The 23,875-nt window shown below is 36.1% G+C and overlaps 2 protein-coding genes across 2 annotated transcripts; both read left to right on the top strand.

Moving 5' to 3' along the window:
- Nucleotides 1–380: 380 nt before the first annotated feature.
- LOC121420373 (protein Flattop homolog) lies at nucleotides 381–6,610 on the top strand. Its single transcript, XM_041614976.1, has 4 exons — nucleotides 381–524; nucleotides 1,883–1,945; nucleotides 4,106–4,369; nucleotides 4,832–6,610. Exons 1-4 carry the CDS (start codon nucleotides 498–500, stop codon nucleotides 4,898–4,900), a joined length of 423 nt encoding a protein of 140 aa, XP_041470910.1. The 5' UTR covers nucleotides 381–497; the 3' UTR covers nucleotides 4,901–6,610.
- A 1,674-nt stretch (nucleotides 6,611–8,284) lies between these two features.
- LOC121420371 (coiled-coil domain-containing protein 191-like) lies at nucleotides 8,285–23,096 on the top strand. Its single transcript, XM_041614974.1, has 17 exons — nucleotides 8,285–8,482; nucleotides 10,146–10,187; nucleotides 10,815–10,950; nucleotides 11,481–11,678; nucleotides 12,053–12,225; nucleotides 12,888–13,111; nucleotides 14,410–14,578; nucleotides 15,691–15,881; nucleotides 16,274–16,517; nucleotides 16,995–17,518; nucleotides 18,119–18,228; nucleotides 18,953–19,035; nucleotides 19,446–19,547; nucleotides 19,926–20,069; nucleotides 20,359–20,511; nucleotides 21,302–21,456; nucleotides 22,027–23,096. Exons 1-17 carry the CDS (start codon nucleotides 8,405–8,407, stop codon nucleotides 22,160–22,162), a joined length of 2,862 nt encoding a protein of 953 aa, XP_041470908.1. The 5' UTR covers nucleotides 8,285–8,404; the 3' UTR covers nucleotides 22,163–23,096.
- Nucleotides 23,097–23,875: the final 779 nt, after the last annotated feature.

The following is a 23,875-nucleotide window of genomic DNA, read 5'->3' as shown; positions in this document are numbered from 1 at the left end:
TATCGAATTCATATAACATCATAACTTTTCACCCTTTGGTTCAGCTTTAATCATGTTAATGAGTGAAGCTTTTTTCTTTGGGGGAAATTCACGCTGTGTTTTGTTTATGATTTGTACGGGACGTATTATACTGTATTGGGTATTTTCCCATCATAGTTTAATATTTTCATTGTCTGCCTTTCCTTTTATCCATCTTTGCCTATGTTTATCAATGATGTAAATGAATGCGATTCTCTAGATTCACTTGAATAAAAATATGGAAAAGAAAAAATGAATAAATAAACAGAAGACATAAGTTTTGTGCCATAACTCTAGGATCACACGGCGTCCCATACTTTGCTGCTGCTGCATGTTGTTGGTATAGTAACGTAACCCACACAACACACATAATCTTTGTTTACCTTTTCATCAATACCGTGCTCGTACTCGTCCAAGTCTAGACTAAGGAAGGCCCCCCAAAGTTTCACTTTTTGACACACAGGGACTTTATCATCATCATGTCTTCTCACTTTAGTGCAAACCAGGTAGGCCTGTATGAATTGAATATTTTAGCCTTGTGTTTTATTTTTTACATTCGATCACTCGTCGTACTCGATCGTCTCAGGCTCAGCTCGTCAAGCCCCAGCAGTACAGTGCCACGCTGGCACCATTAACTACCCGGCGCTACGGCGGCGGAGTTTCGGTGTGAATCGCGCGCCCTGCCCCAGCTGTCAAGTAGAGTAGCACTACTACTACTAGTAGCAGGACTAATTTAACAATTGGCTGAATTTAATGAATTTAATGAAGACCTGTACCTGCTTAATTAACATTGCCAATAATGCCAGCTGATGGAAAATTGTAATAACTTTGCCTTTGGAAAGGTCTAGTTAAATAGAAGGCAGTGTATACAGCCACACGCGTGTGTCTTTACCATCCAGCCACACGCGTGTGGTTATATCCAGAACACCTATCTGTGGATACCGCCACACGCCGCCAGTAATAACAGTAAAACGCGTATGTAGGTCTGACCGTCTATATCACGATCAAAATAACCTCATTTCTTCATTAAATTCTTACATTCTAAACCACTCTGATTTCTTTAAATCGTTTCAATTTCATTCTCACCGTCTTCTTTCCTTGCTTTTCTTGTCTTGTTACAAAAGGCCGCCTGTTAAATAGCAAATTTCCACACTTTTTCTACTTGTGTCGATTCTCTACTGACTCTCGGCTATGTGCGCGTACGTGCGTACGTACGAAACTCGGGATTCGTGCATGCACTACCAAGACGTACTACTAAGTTATGAATATTCATAATTCGTACCAAACGTAAACCCAAACTGTATGTCTACTACTGCGCTGCGCTAACGCTGTATGGGTCTGCCACCGCGAAGGAAGCCAGAATCGACACAAGTAGAAAAAGAGAATTTGCTGTTAAACAGACGACCGTTTGTAACAAGACAAGAAAAGCAAGGAGAGAAGACGGTGAGAATGAAATTGAAACGATCTAAGGATATCAAAGGGGTTTAGAATGTAAGAATTTAATGAAGAAATGAGGTTATTTTGATCGTGATATAGACGGTCAGACCTACATACGTGTTTTACTGTTATTACTGGCGGCGTGTGGCGGTATCCACAGATAGGTGTTCTGGATATAACCACACGCGTGTGGCTTGATGGTAAAGACACACGCGTGTGGCTTAATGTTACCAGAGCTGTCGTTCATGTTGTTAATTCATTTCAAATTGTCAAATCTCTCTCTGACGAACGCACTAGGTGTATTGTAAGTAGTAAATTGATATGGATAATATATCACACCAAAATTAAGAGATTCAGTTCGATTTCTAGCCTCACAATCTCCTTTCTGTCCCCCTTCATCTTATTTTTTTTCCTTTTTTTTCAACAGTATGAACAAGCATTTGACAGCAGGAGGCTGCAGAACTTTCAAATCCCTAAAACGTACAAAGAGGTAAGTTTTTTTTCTTATAAGATTGCCAAGGAGAAGAATTTACTGCAAAAGAAGTGTTTAACACTGGGTTTATTTAAGGGGGCAGAGAAGTAGCGTAGATTGATTTCTTCACTTCAGAATAGTTTACTAGCAACAAATGAAAACATTGTTTAAAATGTGCAGGCGCGGATCCAGGAGGGGGCCGAGCCGGCCCCGCCCCCCTATTTTTTGACAACCTGCAGAAAAAAGTGTACTCTTTACCTTGATCTAAACTACAAAAAACAGAAAGAAAAGTAAGAAAGAGGTATTTTACCCATGATGTGTAATTCACAGCCTCGTAACGACCGGCCCGACCCCGAAAGGATAAAGAAAAGGTGAGGGGAAGAATTGGAAAATAGACTTTATATAAAATTTTTGGCTCGCGCTTCGCGCTCGCATTGCCTGTGTAATGAATCCGATTCAAGAGGGTTAAATGACACTAATACATGTAACCAATATATAAACAATATCCAGTATATATCCAGTTCTGATAACAATTTGCACACAATTTTTTAGCTCACACATCAAGCTTTCATTATTTTGTTTGATTTACACAAATTGTTAATGTGTATCAAAATGTTCAGCTCGCGCTGCGCGCTCGCATTGTTTGATTTGTGAGAAACCTATGCTCTTTGGAAATTCTTACCAAAATTTGTCAAAATGCTCCTTAATCATGTCAGTATATCAAAAAATTAAGCTCATGCTTCGCGCTCGCATTTAATTGTTTGAGACATACAGCTTGTTTATTTAAATAAAAACGCGCTTAGACTGTTCATTTTTTTCAGGTCGGAATATCAGAAATTTTGAACTCGCGCTTCGCACTCTCAATATTTAATTGGTGATACTTGTATCCTCTTCATTAATCACTAAAAACAGTCCTAATTGAGTCACTTTTCACGTTACTATATGACAAAATTTCGGCTCGCGCTTCGCGCTCGCATTATTTAGTCGGATACTTATCTTTGTTCATGCATGATTATAAAAACTGCTCTGAATCTTCAGTTCTAAGGACATAAAATATCAAAGATTTTTAGCTCGCGCTTCGCGCTCGCATTATATATTAAGACCACATGAGATACCTTATATTGTTTAAAGCAATAAAAATACTTAAAACTTCAGTCTTTAGTTAGGACTACCCCCTGAACCCCCCCCCCCAAAAAAAAGCCAGATTGTAGCGGCCAATCGAGAAAAATGTTGATCAAAATATTTTTCGGCCCCCTTATTGGCGAAAGCTGGATCCGCCCCTGATGTGTTATTAAAATGCTCTCTGAAAATGAAAACGGGGCTCAGGCACTTTGAAGCGAGTCACTTCTCTTACATAATGGAGCATAGATTTTTCCTAAGTTGTTTCCAATGGTGCCAGGCAGAAGCACTAAAACTTTTCTGTGGACCAATTTAGGTCTTCATTATATTATGGTAGAAATTAGAAAATATGCATACATTTACGAAATAGTAAAAAAATCTTTGCACATTTCAAAGTCAATGTCATTAAAAAAAACTTCTAATTCCAATTAAAGCTGGCTATGTTTATATTGTTTCTAAAGTCAGCTGTAACTTTATGTTTGGGTTAATGTTCCTCACATGTATACACTTCAGCAGTGAAAGGAGTCTAATAATTCAGAGAAGAAAAGGAAGGGGGAAACATGAGGGAAAATTGAGAGGAAGAAATCAAAAAGAGGAAGAAGGAGGAGGAGAATAAAGAATTGAAAATAGAAATAAAATAAGAATAAAAAGTTCTGAAATGATATTTGGCTGAATACTAATTTGAAATTGTACAATATGTTCTGTAGACTAAACTGCATAAATTTCATGATGACTACAAATTTCATTCCTTCAGAAACGGTTGTGAGATAATTTGTCTATTGATGTACAGAAGGTACAAATAAGCCCCATTTTAATTTTTTTCTGAGAAGATTTTTTTTCAATTCACAGAACATGGGAAGCTGCTATGATATTACAAATCAAAATAAATATCAGAAATTTTTATATCTTTAGTGGATTTTCCTCAAAACTTTATGTATATTTTGTATTATTTTTTTCTGCTATTTTTACCATAAACTTTTGTCAGGGTGAACTTCCACTTCAAGTGCCTTCTGATTAACCAGATTGTGAATTGATTCTCTATTCCTTCCTCCTTAACAGAGACCATCATCCTACGAGGGCTTCACTCAAATCATTGCCACTGACCGCGGCCATCTGAAACCAGGCGTGCCAAGATCTGAAGATTCCCCATGGGGTAACTTTGTCGGGACGTGGGACATGCCAAAGAAGATTCCAGGCAATGTGACTACGTACATGGCTAGAGGTGATCCAGCCGTTGAGAATATCAAGAAGACAAGAGCAGAGCACAATGAATATATGAGACAAGCAGTTTCACCGGACAAGACTCTATCACTTGAACCTAAGGTATAAAGCTTGAATTATATGTTAGGCGGTGGCTAGCTCATTTAGTTTAAGTTTATTTCTCATTTCTACCGGGTATTTGAAAACAGGATCCATTCTAAGTAGCTACACATGTTTGATGTGGTGGCTTATTTATTTTTTTTCAGGTTGTTTCTCATTTCTGACAAGAAACAAAATCAACGTTTGAATCATGTTTTAGGTGTAGACTTTAATATTTAGGTTCATTTTATTTCTCTTTTCTTAAAACAATAATCACTGTGTTGGGAATTCAACCCAGGACTTTTCATGCGCAGTATGATGCCTTAGACCACACGGCCATGGCACTGCCACCTTGATATTTGCATTTGTTATATAATGTTCCACACCCCCCCTTGCTAGTCAGAGCCGTTTGACATGCGTACTTACAATCAATTTTTAAGCACTCTTAGTGATTAATATTTCATGTTTCTCTTTATGTTTTTACAGCCACAAGTTACTAAAGCTGCAGAAGATGGTAGACCGTGTAATCCAAGCCCAGAAGCACTAGCATCATAGAAACGTAATCACTACTTTGCCATGATCCTCGTCATCAATATATTGTATCTTCGTTCTATGATGGCTATTGTGTGAAGTAAAAAGGACTATCTTCTCTTTTGTAATGTAGATTTGTGAATAATGCCAAAATCTTCTTAAACAGTTACCATGGAGATACGAATGTGATTTATACCTCATTTTGATTGACACTGCCAGGCAGAGAAAGTCAAGGATTCTATGAATATGTTAAGGAGACAAGCATACTACGGTGGTCGTGTTGCGGACTGAAATTAATGTAATACACAAAAAGAATGGAAATTTTGGTATTGCATATGGTGCCTGAGCTGTTACAAAAATAAAAACAATCAATCTTACAATCAATTATGAATTTTGATTTCCTGAATTACCATAGACCAGAAATTAATCTTTTTTTATATATTATATGGCCCAGGTGGCATACAATAAATCATGTACTTTCAAGGTCTAAGAATCAGGTAGTTCTATCCAAATGAATACCTGCTTAATATCCCAGTGTCAATTATTCATTGGCAGTTTTTAATTTTCATAATTAAGAAGGTCAAGGATAGTTTACTTGAAAGCTCTGTCCCCTTTCTTGCTTTCTCTCCCTTTCTCTCTGTAGTTATCCTTTCAGTGATGTGGTAAATAAATCATAATTTTTTAAATCCTCACTTATTGTAATACTTGAAGATTAATTATGTAAAGTGTTTGGGAAAGATTAATGGCATGATGATGATGTCTGATTCTCTTGCTGTCGAAACAGGCACATCTGCCTTAATTTGCAGAGGAAATTTGAACCATATAGCAGGATTTTAACCCCTTCCAAGTTTTCTTTTCAGTTAATTGTTCAATGTCCATGTGAAGATCTGAAGAAAATGTGTAGTTTGATCTTCATCGCCTAACACAATGGATAGCGATTAACCATAAACTTGATTTTCATGGTTAATTCTACATTGTAGTCAATGCAATCAATTGTGAAAAATATGTTCTATGATGATTGCTAAGCTTTGTGGTACGAGCCACAGATTATACGTAAATCACCAAAAGGAATTCATATCGATTTGTGCATTTGGCTAACTAATATAATATTTCACAATTTTTCATAGTAGTTTTTTGGTGGGAAATTATCTTGAAAGTCAGATATTTTCTATGAATAATGTGCTTTGTGAATGTTTTTCTAGTGTCGATTTCAGGAGAAAATTTGCGCCTTACATAATCATGCATAATAACCTATATATTATCGGTTTGACCAAGGTCGTGGAATCATTATTTCATTTTGAAATTATGATGCCATCTGTTTGCCCATGCAACTCTAAGTTACAGCCAACTAATGTAAAATTTGGTATAAACTATGATGGCACCATAATTTCAGTGATAAATGCAAATGGTTGAAAGTATGGTATCCTTTCTTAAAAGATTTATCAAAGATTAAAGCATTTGGTATGAATATTGTGTAGAGAAATAAATGACAACAAAAAATGTTGGTCTATTGTGCATAATATAAGACATTACAATAAAAAAAAAGAACACGAGTTATGTGTAAAAAAAATAATCATGTAAGTTATGAATTGTCATGAATATATGAATCATTTGTTTCTATTCTAACATGTTTTCTACATTTCTAATATTCAACTATTTTTTTTCTTTGGATATTGTAACTGTATATTAGCTTGTAAATATATAAATGGTGTAAATAAAATGTTTAAAAATCTTAATTTGATTATCCTGTAAGCTTATTCTTATTTTCATTGATCGCAACATAGGTTTGTGAAACCAACCCTATCACTCCTGAGTGCAGTAGTTTGCCATTCATGTTCACTCATTCACCCGTTTTAAGCTACCGAAATGAATGTCACTGATTGGCTAAGTAGATTCGCTGGAGGGTATTCATTGATAAATCTACACTTCATGAAATGCTATGCGGTTTTAGTTTTGCACTGTTTCAATGAAACATCACAAATCTTTGCATGTAGATAATGAGCTGGATATGTTATGCCCCACTTTTCTTTTCTTAGATATTACATGAAATCCTTTTGTATGCTTGTTTGTTATCTTTATTGTAACAAACTATTTCACACCAATTATACTATAGGTGAGTAATTCTACATGATAAATATATCAGTTCATTTGTGAAACAGAAATATTGCTATTTGATTATAATGCAGTACAGGGGCGGATCCAAGTTTTTTTTGAAAGGGTGGGGGCACATATGACAAGAAATAAAGGGGGGTTTTAACAAAAAATTAAAGGGATTTCGTCTATTTGACAATAGAAAAAAGGTCTTCACTTACAAGCTGTATTCTGATACAGTTTTAACTTTCTTATGAAATAATTTTCAAAAACAGTCTATATTCTTGAAAACTGAAAATGATCATAATTGACGTCCTGAAGTTAAAAGAGTGAGTCAGAGAGGGAGAAGGGGGTGGATTTCTTGTAAGTTTATTTTTTTATTTATTTATTTTTTATAATTGCAACTATAGAAAGAAAGAAAAAAAATGTTGGATCTTGAATCTTTCAATCACAAAAGCATGAGTACCAATGTAATATCCGGTGCAATTTACCGTATGCCATGATGAATTCATATCGATTAATTTTGAGCTGGTCTGCAGAATATGTAAATCTGTTGGTCAAAAATTGGGATGTCATTTATTTGAATGTTGAAATGCCGAATACCCAATAGGGCACATGAGAGTAATTCAACCGCGCGCAAAGCATGCCGGACAGGCGTAAGTAAAGATCACATGACTTTATTGATTAAAATAATTCATTAAAAATAGATCAAATGTTTGTATATCAAAAGAAAAACGATAGACATAATGCTATGTTCATACTCTTTCATAATCAAGGCGTTTGGGAAGGCTAGACTGCATTTTTGTATTTCATTTTAATCATTATTACCCACAATGCAGTTCTGGTTTTTCTGGCGATGAACTGTGTGTGTGTGTGTGTGTATTTGAGTTTTGTCAGACGTGTATCAATCAGATATGATTATTTACGTCTGGGACCGACCTTTAACGTCACCATCCGAAAGACGTGACCAGGGCTCGAACCTCGAACCTCTGCATCAATTTGTAACTTCCCCACAGCTTGGATTACAGGCGCACGCCACAACGCCCAACTGGCCGAAATTATGGTTAGTCTTATTTCAGGCCATTTAACTTTTGATTGAGCTGGTCAAGTACCTGATTAACATATCAAGTCTTAATGTACTGTTAATTGTGACTAATGTCAGTGAATTAAAGCAAAATCTATCGAGGGATTGATTTTTAATGATTTTTTGATGAGCTATGATATAACACGTGAGTGAATGGGGGTCTGTAATACTCATTTGTGTACCCAAAACTGACCACTCAAGTAGTTGTCGTCAATTGACCACTAGATGGCGACATTTCAAAATATTTTGTCAGAGTTGAAAAAATAGTCTGAAGATCGTGAAGACTTGAATTCAGTTAAATTTGTGCCGTTGAATTGATTAAATTCACTGAATGATAATGTAATTTGATCAGGATGGCTGGAAATCAAAGTGATCTATACAGATGGAAGCGAATTACGTCGAAGAATAAGCCTGTGGCCTCGGTTACTAAGGTAAACTATCCATTTATTTTTTCATGGTTGTCCCACGTACTGAAAATTTTGCTGGCTAATAACACCCATGGTTTCAAACCGTCTCGTGTGTGAAGGATTCATATGCACCTGGTGCACGCGAATCTTTCACACCCTTTTTACTAAAATAACTATGACTTTACATCATAGCTAAGAATTCTAATTTTGCTATGACACTTACGGAACCATATGGATCGTTTGTTGAATTCTCTTTGCTGTTTTTTAAAATAAAATAAGAGCATTTTTCGTGATCTTCACGTAGGCTAGATCATATGCCTCTGGCTCTGGATCAGCTCAGCGTGGATATCAATTTTTGCCTAAAGAGGGCGCGCGATATTATTCACCAAGCCGGTAGGCACTTAAGAACCAAGTTTGAAAGGATACTCGTAAAATTACGTCACTCTCGCCGATGAATATTCATTAGATCGCACTCACACAACATGCGAGGTTAGTAATACTAACCTCGCACAACGCATGTGGTTTCATAGTGGACTTTGACGTTTTCATTCATCACACGAATGTGAGGGAATGAAAAACGCCAAACGTTTCAGTATTTCTCCACTATCGTATTATTATTTCTATAATTAAATTTGTCTTAAAAATGATTTGGAAATTGTTTATAAAAGTGTTTTTATCGCTTACCTCCGAGTCTCAACCAGGATACTCCGTTCGATCCGTCCTTAATACTGCGGTAGAAAGTACGCAAACAACAAGCGAAAAGCAATTTTTCGTATCGAACATTCTCAATTCAAGTCGTCAGCGCATAATAGGAAATTGTACCAAAAATCAACAGGTTGCATCTCATGTATATACTTATTGGTAAAGTACGCCATCTTTTGACAAGATGATGATGAAAGTGGATTGAACGAGCAAGAAAATAATGCTGGTCGCCTAGAATGCAGCTAGCTTGCAAGACCGTAAACAAAGGTACGGTAGGCACTTAAGAACCAAGTTTGAAAGGACACTCGTAAAATTACGTCACTGTCGCGATGAATATTCATTAGATCGTGGTCGTGCGTGTTCAATACATACTCTCTGCATGCATGCAGTGAGTGTGTATTGAACACGCACGACCACGATCTAATGAATATTCATCGGCGAGAGTGACATAATTTTACGAGTATCCTTTCAAACTTGGTTCTTAAGTGCCTACCGGCTTGGTGAATAATATCGCGCGCCCTCTTGAGACAAAAATTGATATCCACGCTGAGCAGGAGTTATCTACGTGAAGATCACGAAAAATGCTCTTATTTTATTAAAAAAAAACAGCAAAGAGTATTCAACGAACGATCCATATGGTTAGGTAAGTGTTATAGAACAAGTATAATTCATAGCTATGATGTAAAGTCATAGTTATTTTAGTAAAAATGGTGTGAAAGATTCGCGTGCACCAGGTGCATATGAATCCTTCACACACGAGACGATTTGAAACCATGAGTGATTAGATCGTGGTCTTGCGTGTTCAATAAACACTGAGTGCATGCATGCAGAAAGTTTGTATTGAACATGCACGACCACGATCTAATGAATATTCATGTTAAAAATGTTATCTAGTTAAGAGTATTGATGTCATAATTTGTGAGATATTTTCTCTTTGATTGATACCTGGTATTTATTTTTTGTCTTCTTTGTTTTCTTCTGACAGAAGTCCTCAAAACCAACTGATGATATTCAAGATTGGATCAAGGTAACATCCAAAAGTGTTGTCAAGAAGTTCAATAATATCATCAATGTATTTGATTAAATTCAAGTCCATTGAATTCCACAAGTGGTATGAAGTCTTTATTACACACTAATGTACAAATACTGATGAAAAATAGTGGCGACCGATGAATAGCGCAAAGACTTGTTTGAATGGCCCCTGTTAATGTTCATAAATGCACATAATATGTAGTGTATGTAATGATAGTTAGGCCTAATGTTCATTATACGTATATATTAGTTAATGTTATGTTAATATTCATAAGTGCACATAATGCGTAGCATATGTACATACATAAAAACATATAAATGATATGACAGTAAAGCAGAAGGTTACTACAAAAGAAAAGAGTTGCAATTAATGGCATTTGCTGATAAAATTAGAAAATTAATAATTTCTCGTCAAATTTTGCAAGAATAGTAAATCATTAGTGCTGCCTATTTTGAAATCTTTGAATAGAGTATTGTATACTCCAATAATAATTCTAATCTGGTGCATAAGTTCATTTGAAATTTTATTTGCCTGACATGTTTGACAAGAGCTGCATCTGTATTCAATGTGATACTCTGATGCAAAATTATTACAGTATTTTTATGATTAAATCTGTTTTAGAAAGTCGAAGAAGCATCTAATCAAGCAGCAGCAGTGACCTTTGGCCTTCCGGCTAGAGGTCAAAGGGCAAATGGATATAGTACAGTGGAGGCCACTCTCGATGCTGTACATGATCACGATGAGGCGTACAGTGAAGGTATAACTTGATTGGTATACAGCCAGATTTGCTATGGTCTTGTGGTTTGGTCCCAAGACCCTGTGTATGAGTCCCGGGTTGAGGGTTCAAATCCCACTAAAAAGTAATATAAGATATAATTATTGACATCAAAACATTGGGTTCCATGACTGCTCCTGTGGTGATTGCTCCAATGAAAAATCTGCATGTGAAACCAAACTCAAAACCTAACCTCCAAAATTATTATATAAACCCTAAATCCTTATCTTAACATTATTCTGAATCAAAAGCTCTATTGCAATCCTAACTCTATCTATATGCCCTCTGGAATATTAAAAACGGAGGATATGTTGAGGCATTTAAACTTAAGAGTAGGGCAGTATTGGGTCCATGATGAATTTATATTAGCTCTCGCGATATTTAAAATTGTTTTATTTTTTATGTTTCAGACATGACATCTACTGTCTTACAAGCTCTGAAAACTAGAGTAATTGTTAAATAATGTAAGCAAGGATAATTGTTATTTATTTATTTCTTTCTCCTCTCCGCAGCACAAGACCTCCTTAGTCAGTGGATGGCCGAGAAATGCAACTTGGACGATCCTGTGACGATGTATGATGAGGATGAAAATGAGGGCGCCCTTCAAGGGTCAACGGAGGTCAGATCTGCTCTGCGGAGTGAATGGGACGACATGCTAGAGAGGCATGATCCAATGCTAGTCAGCAAGACCAAATATACAACATCAGATGGTATGTAACAACTGTACACCACAACAATAGTTACCTTCACAAACTTTTGTGCATGTTGATATTTTTTAATAGGGTTACTCCATTTTCAGCTCATCCGATCAGGGCTCTGTAACACAAAGGTTTGCGATGGATTGCAAATATGAAAGAACCGCACTGATTGGTCCCTGGTCAGTATTTTGAACCAAATGCGCATGTATCGTAGATATTGATTGGTCATTTCATTTAGCGATTGATCACTATACTTTGTGTTACGGAGCCCTGGAGGGCCTTTAGGCATGTTTAATAAAGGCATACAACTTAGTGTAAATTGTGATTGTACTCACTATGGAATCCTGATATCTATCTTGTGCATTATTTGTTTTATTTTAATGCAGAACTGTATGCTGACATTGAGAGCAGGGATGACTACAGTACTGTGCAGAATATACTTGGTTCTCTCATGGAGAAAGAATTGATGGCACCAAAACAAAAGAAGAAACTTCAGTTGGCCAGTGAGGAAAAGAAGAAGACGGACCCCAGAACAACAATGGCTGCAAGACAACAGAAGGTATTGATAATGGTGATGATGATGATGACAATAGGGAAAATGATAGAAGGAGGAAGAGGAAGGAAGGAATGGTGAGAAGGAGGAGGGGAGAAGGAGAAGAAAGAAGAAGGAGAAGAAAGAAGAATGAATAAACAGGACAAACTGATGTATTTTTTCATTTCTATTTGTTGATTAAAGGTCAAGTCCACCTCAGAAAAATGTTGATTTAATACAAAAGAAATAGTGAGTGAGTGATGTCATCAACTCTCTCATTTGGATGTAACTGGCTCGTTCATATAACTATTTTGTTGAAAATAAGCGAAATTTTAAAATGCCATAACTTTCTTATTTTACATCCGATTTTGATGAATTTTTTAGTGTTATGCTTGTTGAATTTTTCTTTTTTATTCAAATCAAGTTTTAGTTGGGGTGGACTTGTCCTTTGAAAAATTATTAAATCCGCAAAATTTTATACACATCAAAATAATTGTTTGTAATCATAATAATTGGCAAACTTTTAACATTTGAAAATTGTCATTCTTATTTTCATTTACCTAATATTTCAAATATTAGAATATTGAAAAATACAAAAATGTGCAATTATCAAGAAATTTATTCCAATTTTAAGAGTTAAAACTGAATGTGGTTTCAAATGATTCATTCTCCTTCATGTGATAACACAGGTTAAAGAGAATCGACAGAAGAAGGAGCTGGAACGCAAGCAGCAGCTGGAAGCCAGGCAGGCCAAGAAGACGGCACAGTTACAGGCTAGACAGATGGTACAACAAGAAGAGAAAGAGAAGGCGATGAAGATACAGAGAGAAGAACAAATGATAAGAGAAGAGATGATGAGGATTAGAAAGGAATTACAAGAGCAGAAGAGATTGGAGGAGGAGGCACGAACAAGGTGAGAAACTGAAAAATTTGTCGTTATTTGCCCTTTCTATTCTTTTTATTCTTTTTCAATTTTTTATTGATCTCTTTGTTTTTCTGTTTTCTCATTTAATCTCCAGCCAAAGCAATAAGCGTTTTAAAGACATTGTCTGAGTATCCATTTGTATGTAACACTTAATACCATTGCCAGCTTATTATGTGTTTCATAAAATGGATAATCATTAGTAGTTCTGTTGTACTTAGCTTTGTGCGTGAATGACGGGCGTACATCGACTCGTATCTGTCTGTCTAATAAAATTGCCACTTGGCCAACACCCAGCCTCATCCCACATTACCGGTAATCCAGGTCATATACTACCTGTTTGTCTTCTAAACATCTTGTATGATTGTCATTTACCATTCTTGTCCAATATCCAGTTGCTCCAACACCACAAAGTCTATGTCATGACCTGATATTATGATATTAACTAATTTTTCATTTCTGATAAAGCTCAAAATAGTAGAAAAGTAGACTGAGTGGAAATAAGACCATCCTGGCTTTAGACTGGAAGGAAATGAGACTTAGTAATATTTAGACCAAAGTGTACACTAAAAAGCTACTGGACCAAATGGCTGTATTCTGAAGTCTGGTTTAATTTAGACCATGGTCTAACTCTGTGCTAATATTATGGGTAGCCAATTGTTAAAAAAAAATTACAGTGAATGCTTCTCATGTTAACTGTGCTCTTCACTGATTATTTAATAGTGAAGACAATTCTCATACTTATCCTTCCCAGGCAGTTAATAATAATGTTTTGGGAGTCAAATGAGCTGATACATTGAACCTCTACTGTTAGAGATTTATGTAACAACTGGCTTTCCATAGTTAAACCACAACTCAAAACCAGAGTTTAAATTAAACCTGACTTCAGAATACGAACCAATGAGTTTAGCCCATGTGGTCTGAGAAGTATACCATCTACTTTCAGACCAAGCGAATGTAAACAAAAAAAACAAAAAAAACAAAAAAAACAAAATCTGTATATATCATGGGTTGAGGTAGTCATGATGGTGTGAGTGTCTGGCTTTAGGCTGAATGGAAGTTAGACCAAGAGTGTCTTGCACCAAATGTAAGGTAGATTAAACAGCTATTAGACCAAATTGGAAGGACACCAAGTGGATTTAACCCATGTGGTCTGAGAAGTATACCAAACAGCTTCCTGACCAAGTGAATATGAAAAAAAATCTGTATGTATCATGGGCTGAGGTAGTCATGACGATGTGAGTGTCTGATTCATAGGGGGACCCCTCTTTAAATCTGTATTCCACTAGGGAGAAAGCAATCTTAGCGGAAGCTCGAAGAGAGGAGGACGAGAGGCAAAGAAAAAAAGAGCTGGTAATGAGGAAGATAGAGAACGCTAGACAGCAGCAGATAGATAAAGATAGGAGAGCCAAGGAGGAGAGAATGATAAGAGATGCTCAAGAGGCTCGTAGGCTCAAGGTAAGTATGATCTGGGGAGTGTTTCATCAACATTTTCATCCGACAAGTTGTCAGATCTGACATCTTCCTCTGATATTGATTGGCTGAGAGGTACTAATACTATGGTAACTGTCGGAGAAAATGGAACTTGTCTGATAAAACGTCTGACAAGTCCTTTCATGAAACGCCCCCCAGGAAATTTATTGGAGACCAGAGCCCCTTCTTACAAAGAGTTAATATTGATCTAATCAATCGCAACTCTATGGAAATTCAACAGTGTAATAATTTTTTCCACAGGAAATTTGAAAAATGCCCTTTGTAAACAAAGGAGAACACACCAAGTTGTCAAGAAAACAATTTATGTAATTTACATCATATCTAGAAAATATTTTGAACATTCATGCTTTTTAGATGTTGACGTTGCTGGCCGTCCATAGTTGTGATTGATCGGATCAACCGCAATTCTTTGTAAGACAGGCCCCTGGACCCCTTCTTACAAAGAGTTATGATTGATCCAATCAATTGCAATTCTATGGAAATCCAACAATGTGATAATTTTTTTCTACAGGAAATTTGAAAAATGTCCTTTGTTAACAAAGGAGGACACACCAAACTTTTAAGAAATCAATGAATTTATCCATATACATTCATATCTAGAATGTTGACTTTGCTGGCTTTCCGTAGTTGCGATGACTTGATCAATCGCAACTCTTTGTAAGGCAGGACCCAGATGCTTCAAAGATATTTCATCCCATTTGCAATATTCTTGGATCAAACTTTAATCAAACCTGAATTTCTATGTAAAATTTACCCCTCTGAAAATATGGATTAACATAGTTATTGGCATCGCAACATTCCATAATGTAAGAATGAAAAAATGTCCCGATTAAAAAATCAATTGTCTAAGGAATTGGATGCAAATATCAGGTTGAGAAATAAAAATATGTATAAAAAGGCTGGTAAGAACATTTTGGCAAGCCAAAAGAATCTAGTTGGGTAGTAGGTATAATTGTTACATTGTTATTTTTAAACTGTTTATACTGTATTTATGTTGTTTTTAAAAGAGCGAAGAGAGATTGATTTGAGATGTTCTTTAAATAAATCACAAAAAATTTGAATTTATCTATCCTTAGACCCTTCAGAGCCACTTCCATGCATGGTATCGGCTCGTCCAGGACCATCGGCTTCAGATGGGTAAAGCGAGGGCGCTCTCCGAATGGCGATGTCTCCTGAAATCTTGGAACGCTTGGAGAGCTTTTGTTAGAGCATGCCGAGCTGAAAGGGAAGCCAAGCAGACCGAAATGGAAATTGAGCTTTCCCACAGGTATAAAAATATAATATAACATACAAGTACATGCTATCTTTCATGCCTACCCCCTCCTTATTGTTTTTAAAAAAAAAATAATAATTTTTCTTCGAGTACTGCATTTCCTGCTTAAACTTTGAAGATTAGAAATAAACAGGGGATGATGGAAAATGTTTATAAACAAGGTAACACAGCAATTTAGTATGTAACAAAGGGATCCTGAGGCTTTGATTGCATTGCCAATTTTGAGATTTTTAGTGGTTATTTTCATTAAAATGATATTCACCATTGAAGGAAAAGATACTGATGCATGTATTCAGTATGTGTAAAATTTTTATCTTTCTTCTGATGTTCTTTGCATGATCTTCACGGTTCATTCATCGTTCATATCTGCATATTTTGGGGGACAGGAGAAAAATTGTGGCTGAGAATCATTACCGTCACCATCTCCTTCAGAAGACCTTTGTCGCCTGGCAGGTTTACTGTCATAAAGAGAGCCAAGAGAAGGAATACAATGAGCAGCAATCGCAGAGACGATCCAAGATGGCTGCCTTCCTTGATGCTGCAGCGTCAGGCAAGCTTTGGACCAATCGTGGTCAGGAAGAGGAACTGACTCCTCGCTCTGGTCGGCCGGTCTCTGCTGGTAGGGTGATGGTGAGTGAAATAGGTTTCTACCATTTGTTGAAAATAAATACAATCAAAAGTTTTAACATGCAACACCAAACACAACAATGCGCAGAAAAAAAGTACAAACAAAATAAATGGAAATTTATGAAAATGTAAGACTTTTTTTAAGCCAGGTGAATGTATTAGATGACATAACAATTGAGCAAAAACTGTGGATACCCACTTGAGAATAAACATATATTAGAAAAAATAAAATGAACTGAAAAATACCCAACGAAAGTAGAACATTGCTTTTAGAAAACAAGGTTATATATATGAATTAAGGTTGAAGTCAAGAATACGACACTGTTGGTTTTCATAGTTTGTATAAGACCATGATTATAATACACATAAATACTCTCACGACACATGTTTTGTGTGGTGATCATACAGGGACGTTTTATAAAAATATGAAATCAAGCCCAGTGTTTTTAAAGAAGCATTTCTTGTTTTCTTTTGTTGTAGGGGGCCAACTTTGATGGTGGAGATGGATATGATCCCATCTCTAGCAGAAGTGATCCTTCATCCCGACCTGGTTCTACACACACCAGACAAGAGAAAGGGACTAGGCACCAGTCTTCAAGGAAACCTAAACATGCATGGCAGGTTACAAGGAAACATGTTAATCTGACAGCAGAAGAAATAGCTTCAATTGGAGACAATATGGACGCTGCCTTAGTGGACAGTCCAACATCTGGACAACCTCCCTCTGGTGTGAAGCACTCCAAAGAAGGCAAAAAGCCTATTCAGTACACGGTGAATAATTTCGAGCATAGATATTCAGCACAGCAGAAGCTTCTTGCTGAGCAACAGGAGCAGTTGAGGGAGCAAAGACGGTTGATAGAAGAGCTGCAACTGGGTCAAAAGCAACAGGCAATGAAGAAGCAGTTAGAGCAGATTCAAGATGGGGAGTATTCACAGGACCTGGAAGAGCACCCTGGAGGCCATCCATTGGATAACATGTTTAACAGAGGTCAAAGGTCAGCAAGGTGAGTTTATGGAAGTATTGCATGCAATGCAATGCTTAGTATTATTGTTGAGATGTCTTCACAATATGATGATAAAATAGAAATCCAGGCAATTTCCCTAAGGCAAATCTTTTGAAAGAGCTAGAAAATCTATGTGAATTAGGAGAAAATATGTGCTCAGAAGAGTTATGTAAAATGTTTTTCATAATCTGTTTTGCATTTATAATTGATTGATTTATTGATTCGACTAATCGTCAGAGGTAAAGTATTGAGCTAATGGAGGGTCAACTTTTCCAATATTTACTGTATTGTGACATTGAAAATGAAATGACTTGATGATATTGGGTTCATCTATGTCCATGATGAAGCATGATATTAGAAACCATTGAGGTTTGGATGTGTTTCAGACCTGCCTTGAAATGCTATAAAACAGACAGCATTCAACTCATGGAGACCTTAGGAAGAGATCATAAAAATGCCATTCATACCCAATATTTTTTTCCCTCTAGCCTTATTTTCTTATTTATCTTAGGTGATAAATTGTGTGAGCAGCTTTATGAAATAGTCCCTGTAATTTTCCTTTGAAAATTTTGGTTTCCTTCTGAATCTGTGTATATGTAGATCTGATCTCAGTACTGGGGACTCTACGTCAAGAACAAACTGGAGCGAAGAGTCGGCTTCTTCGAACAGGACAAGGTCGACCTCAAGGTCACAACCTCCTATACTCAAAGGTAAACACAAATATCCATTGACAAGTATCACACAACTTCTGAGGCTAGGTACAAGGTTCGAAAGGTCTGCGATATATTTTTTTTAGTGCTTGTCAGACCCAAAGTTGCTGTAAAACATGACACAAATCCATTGCAAATCTTGTTTTAGACAAAAGTCAGGAATGTACGATGACTGAGAAGCAATAGGATATTAGCAAAATTTAATAGAGTAGAGGTAAATGAATTTTATGGTCCCTTGTCCCAAGTCATTCAGATGAGCCCTGACCTAGCCATCATGATGCATGTATGTTGAGTTAATTAATAAGACAGACAAGATATGTCCTTCCAGTATGCCTTGCCTCCAAATTGTGTCATTAAGGTATTGATGAATTTCAGCCAGGTCCCCATTTACGTCACCAGGGGGCCGTTTCATAAAGCTGTTCGTAAGTTACATGTAAGAGCGACTTTAAGAACGACTAGTGAACCCTTATACACGCTAAAACATTTTCAATTCAATATACCATTTACAACAAGAAAGGATCAACAGTCGTTCTTAAGTCGCTCTTAACTTACGAACAGCTTTATGAAACGCCCACCTGGGTTGAGTAGGACACAATGCGGATTAATTTCTTGCGGAAACATGGCCATGGCTGGGACTCAGATCCTCTGTTTCGAGGCCTGGAGAATAAAGAACTGGGTCATAACACCAAAATCATTAAAATTTGTATTTTTTTCATGATTGCAGGAATGGAGGAGAGAGCAGCACAGAGAGCTAAATTGAAAGCAGAGCGAGAGGAGAGACATAAACAGAGAGAAAGACAAAAATTGGTAATGACTAGTCCACAGAAAAGTCTGATTCATTTCACAAAATAGCAAAAATAATGATGTGCTTGCATTTTATTTTGTTTAATGTTTGTGAAAGATCTCTGCTGTTCATGAAATAAATGTATGCATCATTGATGTCCATGTTACTATTTTATATTCATGAAGTATATATATTACTTCTTTGATAATCATGAACTATATAGTGTTTTATGATCTTTCTTTATACTTACTTGATAGTCATGATATTTCATGATCAATAAAGAGAATATATCACGGAAGGAAATAAACATGTATTTAATATAAAGTATTTTTCAAAATTATATTCAGATTAAAAAAAAGGAAATATGTGTCACTTGAATGATGTTAATGAATATAATCATAATAGAAAGTCTATCGTTTATTATAATTTCTAGAAAGAGATGCAGGAAGAAGAAGAAAGGAAAGTAGCAGCGGAGGAGGCTGAGAAGAAGGCAGCAATTGAGAAGAGAAGAGAGGAGAAAAGGCTTGCTAAACAGGTATCAAACATTTGTTATGTTCATGTCTATTACCGTCGCGCAGTTACCATCGTCAATTATTCTGTATTAGTCTATTTCAATTTTGGGATGCTACGAGTTTGTAATGAAATTTAAGAATTACGAATTTAAAAAAAAATTATTTACATCTTAATTTGATCTTATTTTTGCATTACTAGTTAAATGATCAAATAATGAGTAAAAGTATTTTCCCTTTATTTGTTTACAAACTCATGCTGAGATTTGCTGTAAACTTGTTACCAACATGTATGACAGACTTCACAGAATAAGCTCAGTGATAGTATTTAGTGGCAGGGCCAAGGGAGATTGCAGGGCAATTGAAAGTTTTGTTGTAAACTCCATCCTTTCTTTGTTTTACAGAGAGAGCAGGAGAAATTGGATCGCATTGAGAAATCACGGCGACAGATGGCACAAGCGGATGCTCACTATCAGAGTTCGCTGCTCCGTCATTACGGTTTCAAGCCATGGTGTAAACTGGTACACATGTCAAGACAGAATATGCAGGTAGGTACAGCAAACTGGTAGTGCTCTGTAATTTTGTTTTACAAGAGCATTTTATGTTTTTTTTTCAGCCCCCCATTTTTTTCCAAAACCATGTACAAACGTAACAATGACCATACGATTGTGATTTTTTGCATGGTCAGCCCCCCCCCCCACTTTGGAAACCGTTCTGCGGCCCCTGGCCACGGTAGTTGTCATTCCAGCATTTCTTATAGAAACTTTTATGAAATTGAGCTTTGGTGATAGTGCTGATAGTAGTTAAAAAATGAATTCATGACTTTTATTCTTGCAGGTTGCAATCGACCACCACAGTCATAACTTGCTTCACACAGTACTATTATCATGGCATCACATGACACAGGAAGTGATTCAACGTAAGAATGACCTCGCTGATGTCAGGTTCAAAGAGATTCTTCTAAGAAGAAGTTTCAATTCGTGGAAGAGGGTAAGAAAACCACCTTATATTTCTATCACATTGAATAAAATGGATGAATGAAGAAATGTTTAATTTTAGTTTTCCAATATTAGTGAATTTGTTTAAAAGGTGGTTCATAAATGGCTGAAAAAGCATAGAAATAAAGTCTTGTGCAATGACATCCTGTAGAAAGTCACATGTTTAATCCCAATATTAGTTGTTTTTTTTATGTTAGGTATTTCCCCCTTTTTTGTCAAATAATATTATTTTGGCCTGGAATAGTATTAGTAGTAGTAGTAATATGGTTTTATTGCAGCAAGAAAAAAAAAGGAAAAACGGTTTGAAAAGTGAAAAATCCAGTGTATAATGTACAATAATCATCATAATGATTAGAAATGTGACATCAAATCAATCAAGATTAAGTGTATTGAATCATCAATCATGAGTACCCCTTTAAGAGTGATAAATATACTTGCTTCTTTAAAACCTCATACTTTACTGTTGATATCATAAGTCTCTTGGATAGCATTCTACAATAAATGCAGCAAGTATACCATGGCTTTGTAGGCCAAGTTATTGTTACATACTCAAGCGTTTTAAAGAATATATACCTGCTAGGTAGCCATTTACCTCACCTGGGTTGCATGCAGCACAATCATGACCATTTTCTTGCTAAAGGAAATTATGCCATGGCTGGGATTTGAACCCACAACCCTTTGTTTCATAGTCTGCAGACTATTCTACTCGGCTACAATGCTTCCTATCACTGTTCTCTTAACTATGTCTTTTCATTTCTTGTTATTTCTTATCATATCTTTAGTTTGGACATTACCAGTCTATACAGCTTCAGAAGGCTAGAAGGCATTATCTCCACAGACTGAAATCTAAAGCCTTATTGCAATGGAGAGATTGGGTGACCGACGAGAGAATAAGGGCGTGGCAAGCAGAGGAGAGAGCCGAGGAACACGATACAAGGTAAGCAAGGCTCTCTGTTTTCTTATGCCTCTGCCAACCATAGAGGGCTATGAGTTGCGTGGATTGTAGCTGTCCTTCCATTCATCCATCTGTCTGTGCTATATTATTCTTGTAATAGTAAACAATATGATTAAAGTGTCATTTCAATTCTCATGATCTAAATATTCATGTTTGTTGAAGTTTCGTATGGTGGATTTTTAAAGGTGAATATCTTATATTTTTTCTAGTCTTGTATTTATCTATTTTTTTCTAAACATATTATTGAGAAGTTGTACATCATTTAAATGCTAAAAAAATGTTTTTTTCAAACTTGCTAAAACTAAATACATGTAAATAAATAGTAACAACTTCCAATGGCTTTCAGTTTGACCGACTTATAAGTTTTTGACATTGATGGTCAAATTAGGTTTTCCTTGTCTGTTGTATTTTTCAAGTTTTTTTTCCAGATTTGACAGGTTATATATCATTTCAGAGCTTACGAACACTTGAGAATGTATTTTGGCTGACTCATTGTTGATTTTAGGTGAATGGTCACATTTTTTTGTGTGTACTTTTATATTCCACCACCAGACGGATAATGAAAACAGCATTCCGTGCATGGAGACGATACCCCAGGATGCTGAAGGAAGAGAGAGCTAAGGAGATCCGGCGACAGGAGATGAGGAGAAAAGTCGCATCTATTATTCCAGACTTTGGACTTACATGAATAATGATAAAATTATTCTTGCTGGATATAGCATTTTTATCACTTCATCAGAAGTCTTTAAGTGCTCTACAGTCATGGAGCAAAGTTACACTGCCTTTAGCAGAGCAGCTGTTATGTGTACTGCGTTCAAGGATTAAATTCCTGCGAGGCCCCTATTTACTTCATCTGGGTCGAGTGCAGCAGAGTTTGAATAACCTAGTTGCTGAAGGAAAACAGGTCATGGCTGGGATTTGAACCCATGACCATGTGATTGAAGAAAAGATCCAGAACCACTAGGCCGTAACGCACCCACCATGAAAATGATTAGGGCTCCAATTCAGTTTTACCTCTTCAATGACTGTAAACTCAGAATTATAGATATATTAAATACTAGTATAGATATCTCGTTAATATGTTATCAGATCATGGTACATGAATTTTCATGGATTCTGTGCCAGTGGGGCCTGCAAAAATTTGAAAACTCACAGAATGTAAGTGGCCTCTTATGGTTGTTTATTGCTAATGCAGCCGATTCCATCTGCCATACAAGCCAAATGGCGACACATTATTCTTCTACAACAATTGTTCTGGGCTTTAGTTTGCATTCAGATTTTAATAGATTGAGGGTGAGGGTTGCGATAAGGTGTTATGTTGTGTAATAATGGTTAGGTATATGGGAGAGTACATGTTAAATCCAGGGTTGAAGTTGGTCATTCAGCTATGTGTGTAAAATTTATAGCGGAGCAATTGTCGCCAGAGAAGATAGCATGTAATCAGCCAAGACCCTCACGCACATACGAATATAGATGACTCTGCCCCAAATAACATGTTCCAGTCGTGTGTAAACTAGTATATATATTATTTTGCAAACTGCTATATGAAACCATGTGACTCGTGAATTATTAATACTTTGGACCAAATCAGAATCTTGATCAATATGAATCCTATTGGCGTAAGTTGAAGCCTGGGTCACATTTCATAAATATTTGCTATAATAAGATATAAACACTTTCTATAACAAGTTTACTCTCTGCCAATATGATTGAACGATTTCAGTAGATTTAAATCGTTATTACATATTTGTTATAATAACAAGTTGTTTGAAATGGGCACCTTATCTTTGAAGATCTTCATTTTCTTGTTTATAAGCATGTGAAAGCAAAGTTAAAGAGAAATTCCAGTAGTTGTAGTAAACGCTGATTTCATGAGAAAGTCTGTAAAACCAGGCTTAATTGTCAGAAAATCATCGAGGATCTAGATCTGGTACAGTTACATAAACTGAACTTTGTGAAATCTTGAAATCTACGCTGAAAAACGTTCACACTGAAGATCACCAACACAGATAGGCACACGTGGGACAGTGTATTATTATTGCTGGAATAAAGACCCGACGGAAGTGACCGAATCCGCGCTTATTTTGCTTATTTCTCAGCAATTACACAATTTCTCCCAGAATCCTTTGGCACATATTTTTTATTCATACAGACACTTGGGTGGTCATTATATTAGATTCTGTAAAAAGTCATTTTGAGATCGTTACCAAAACTGGAATTTATCTTTAATGACAACGAAATTCACTTAAATTATATAGTAACAAGAATTATAAGAAATGAAGTGCAATGTGAAATGACATGTATTCCTCGAGTAAATTTAGAGAAAATTTGATTCAATCATATAAGACTAAGTGTGTGACATAAAGTAATCTCCTTGATTTAATTTCCATGAAATGTACTA

The sequence above is a fragment of the Lytechinus variegatus genome, chromosome 8 (genome assembly GCF_018143015.1).
Source record: "Lytechinus variegatus isolate NC3 chromosome 8, Lvar_3.0, whole genome shotgun sequence".
NCBI classification, from domain to species: Eukaryota; Metazoa; Echinodermata; class Echinoidea; order Temnopleuroida; family Toxopneustidae; genus Lytechinus; species Lytechinus variegatus.
The sequence above is the reverse complement of the archived record's forward strand: the minus strand, read 5'-3'. Positions and strand labels throughout refer to the sequence as shown.

Excerpts from the sequence above, each read along its gene's own strand:
- LOC121420373 (XM_041614976.1), top strand. The coding sequence starts at position 498 with ATGTCTTCTCACTTTAGTGCAAACCAG. Across the intron at positions 525-1,882 it reads CTCACTTTAGTGCAAACCAG|TATGAACAAGCATTTGACAG; the intron begins GTAGGCCTGTAT and ends TTTTTTCAACAG. Across the intron at positions 4,370-4,831 it reads CTCTATCACTTGAACCTAAG|CCACAAGTTACTAAAGCTGC; the intron begins GTATAAAGCTTG and ends ATGTTTTTACAG.
- LOC121420371 (XM_041614974.1), top strand. The coding sequence starts at position 8,405 with ATGGCTGGAAATCAAAGTGATCTATACAGATGGAAGCGAATTACGTCG. Across the intron at positions 18,229-18,952 it reads ACAACCTCCTATACTCAAAG|GAATGGAGGAGAGAGCAGCA; the intron begins GTAAACACAAAT and ends TCATGATTGCAG. Across the intron at positions 19,036-19,445 it reads AGAGAGAAAGACAAAAATTG|AAAGAGATGCAGGAAGAAGA; the intron begins GTAATGACTAGT and ends TATAATTTCTAG.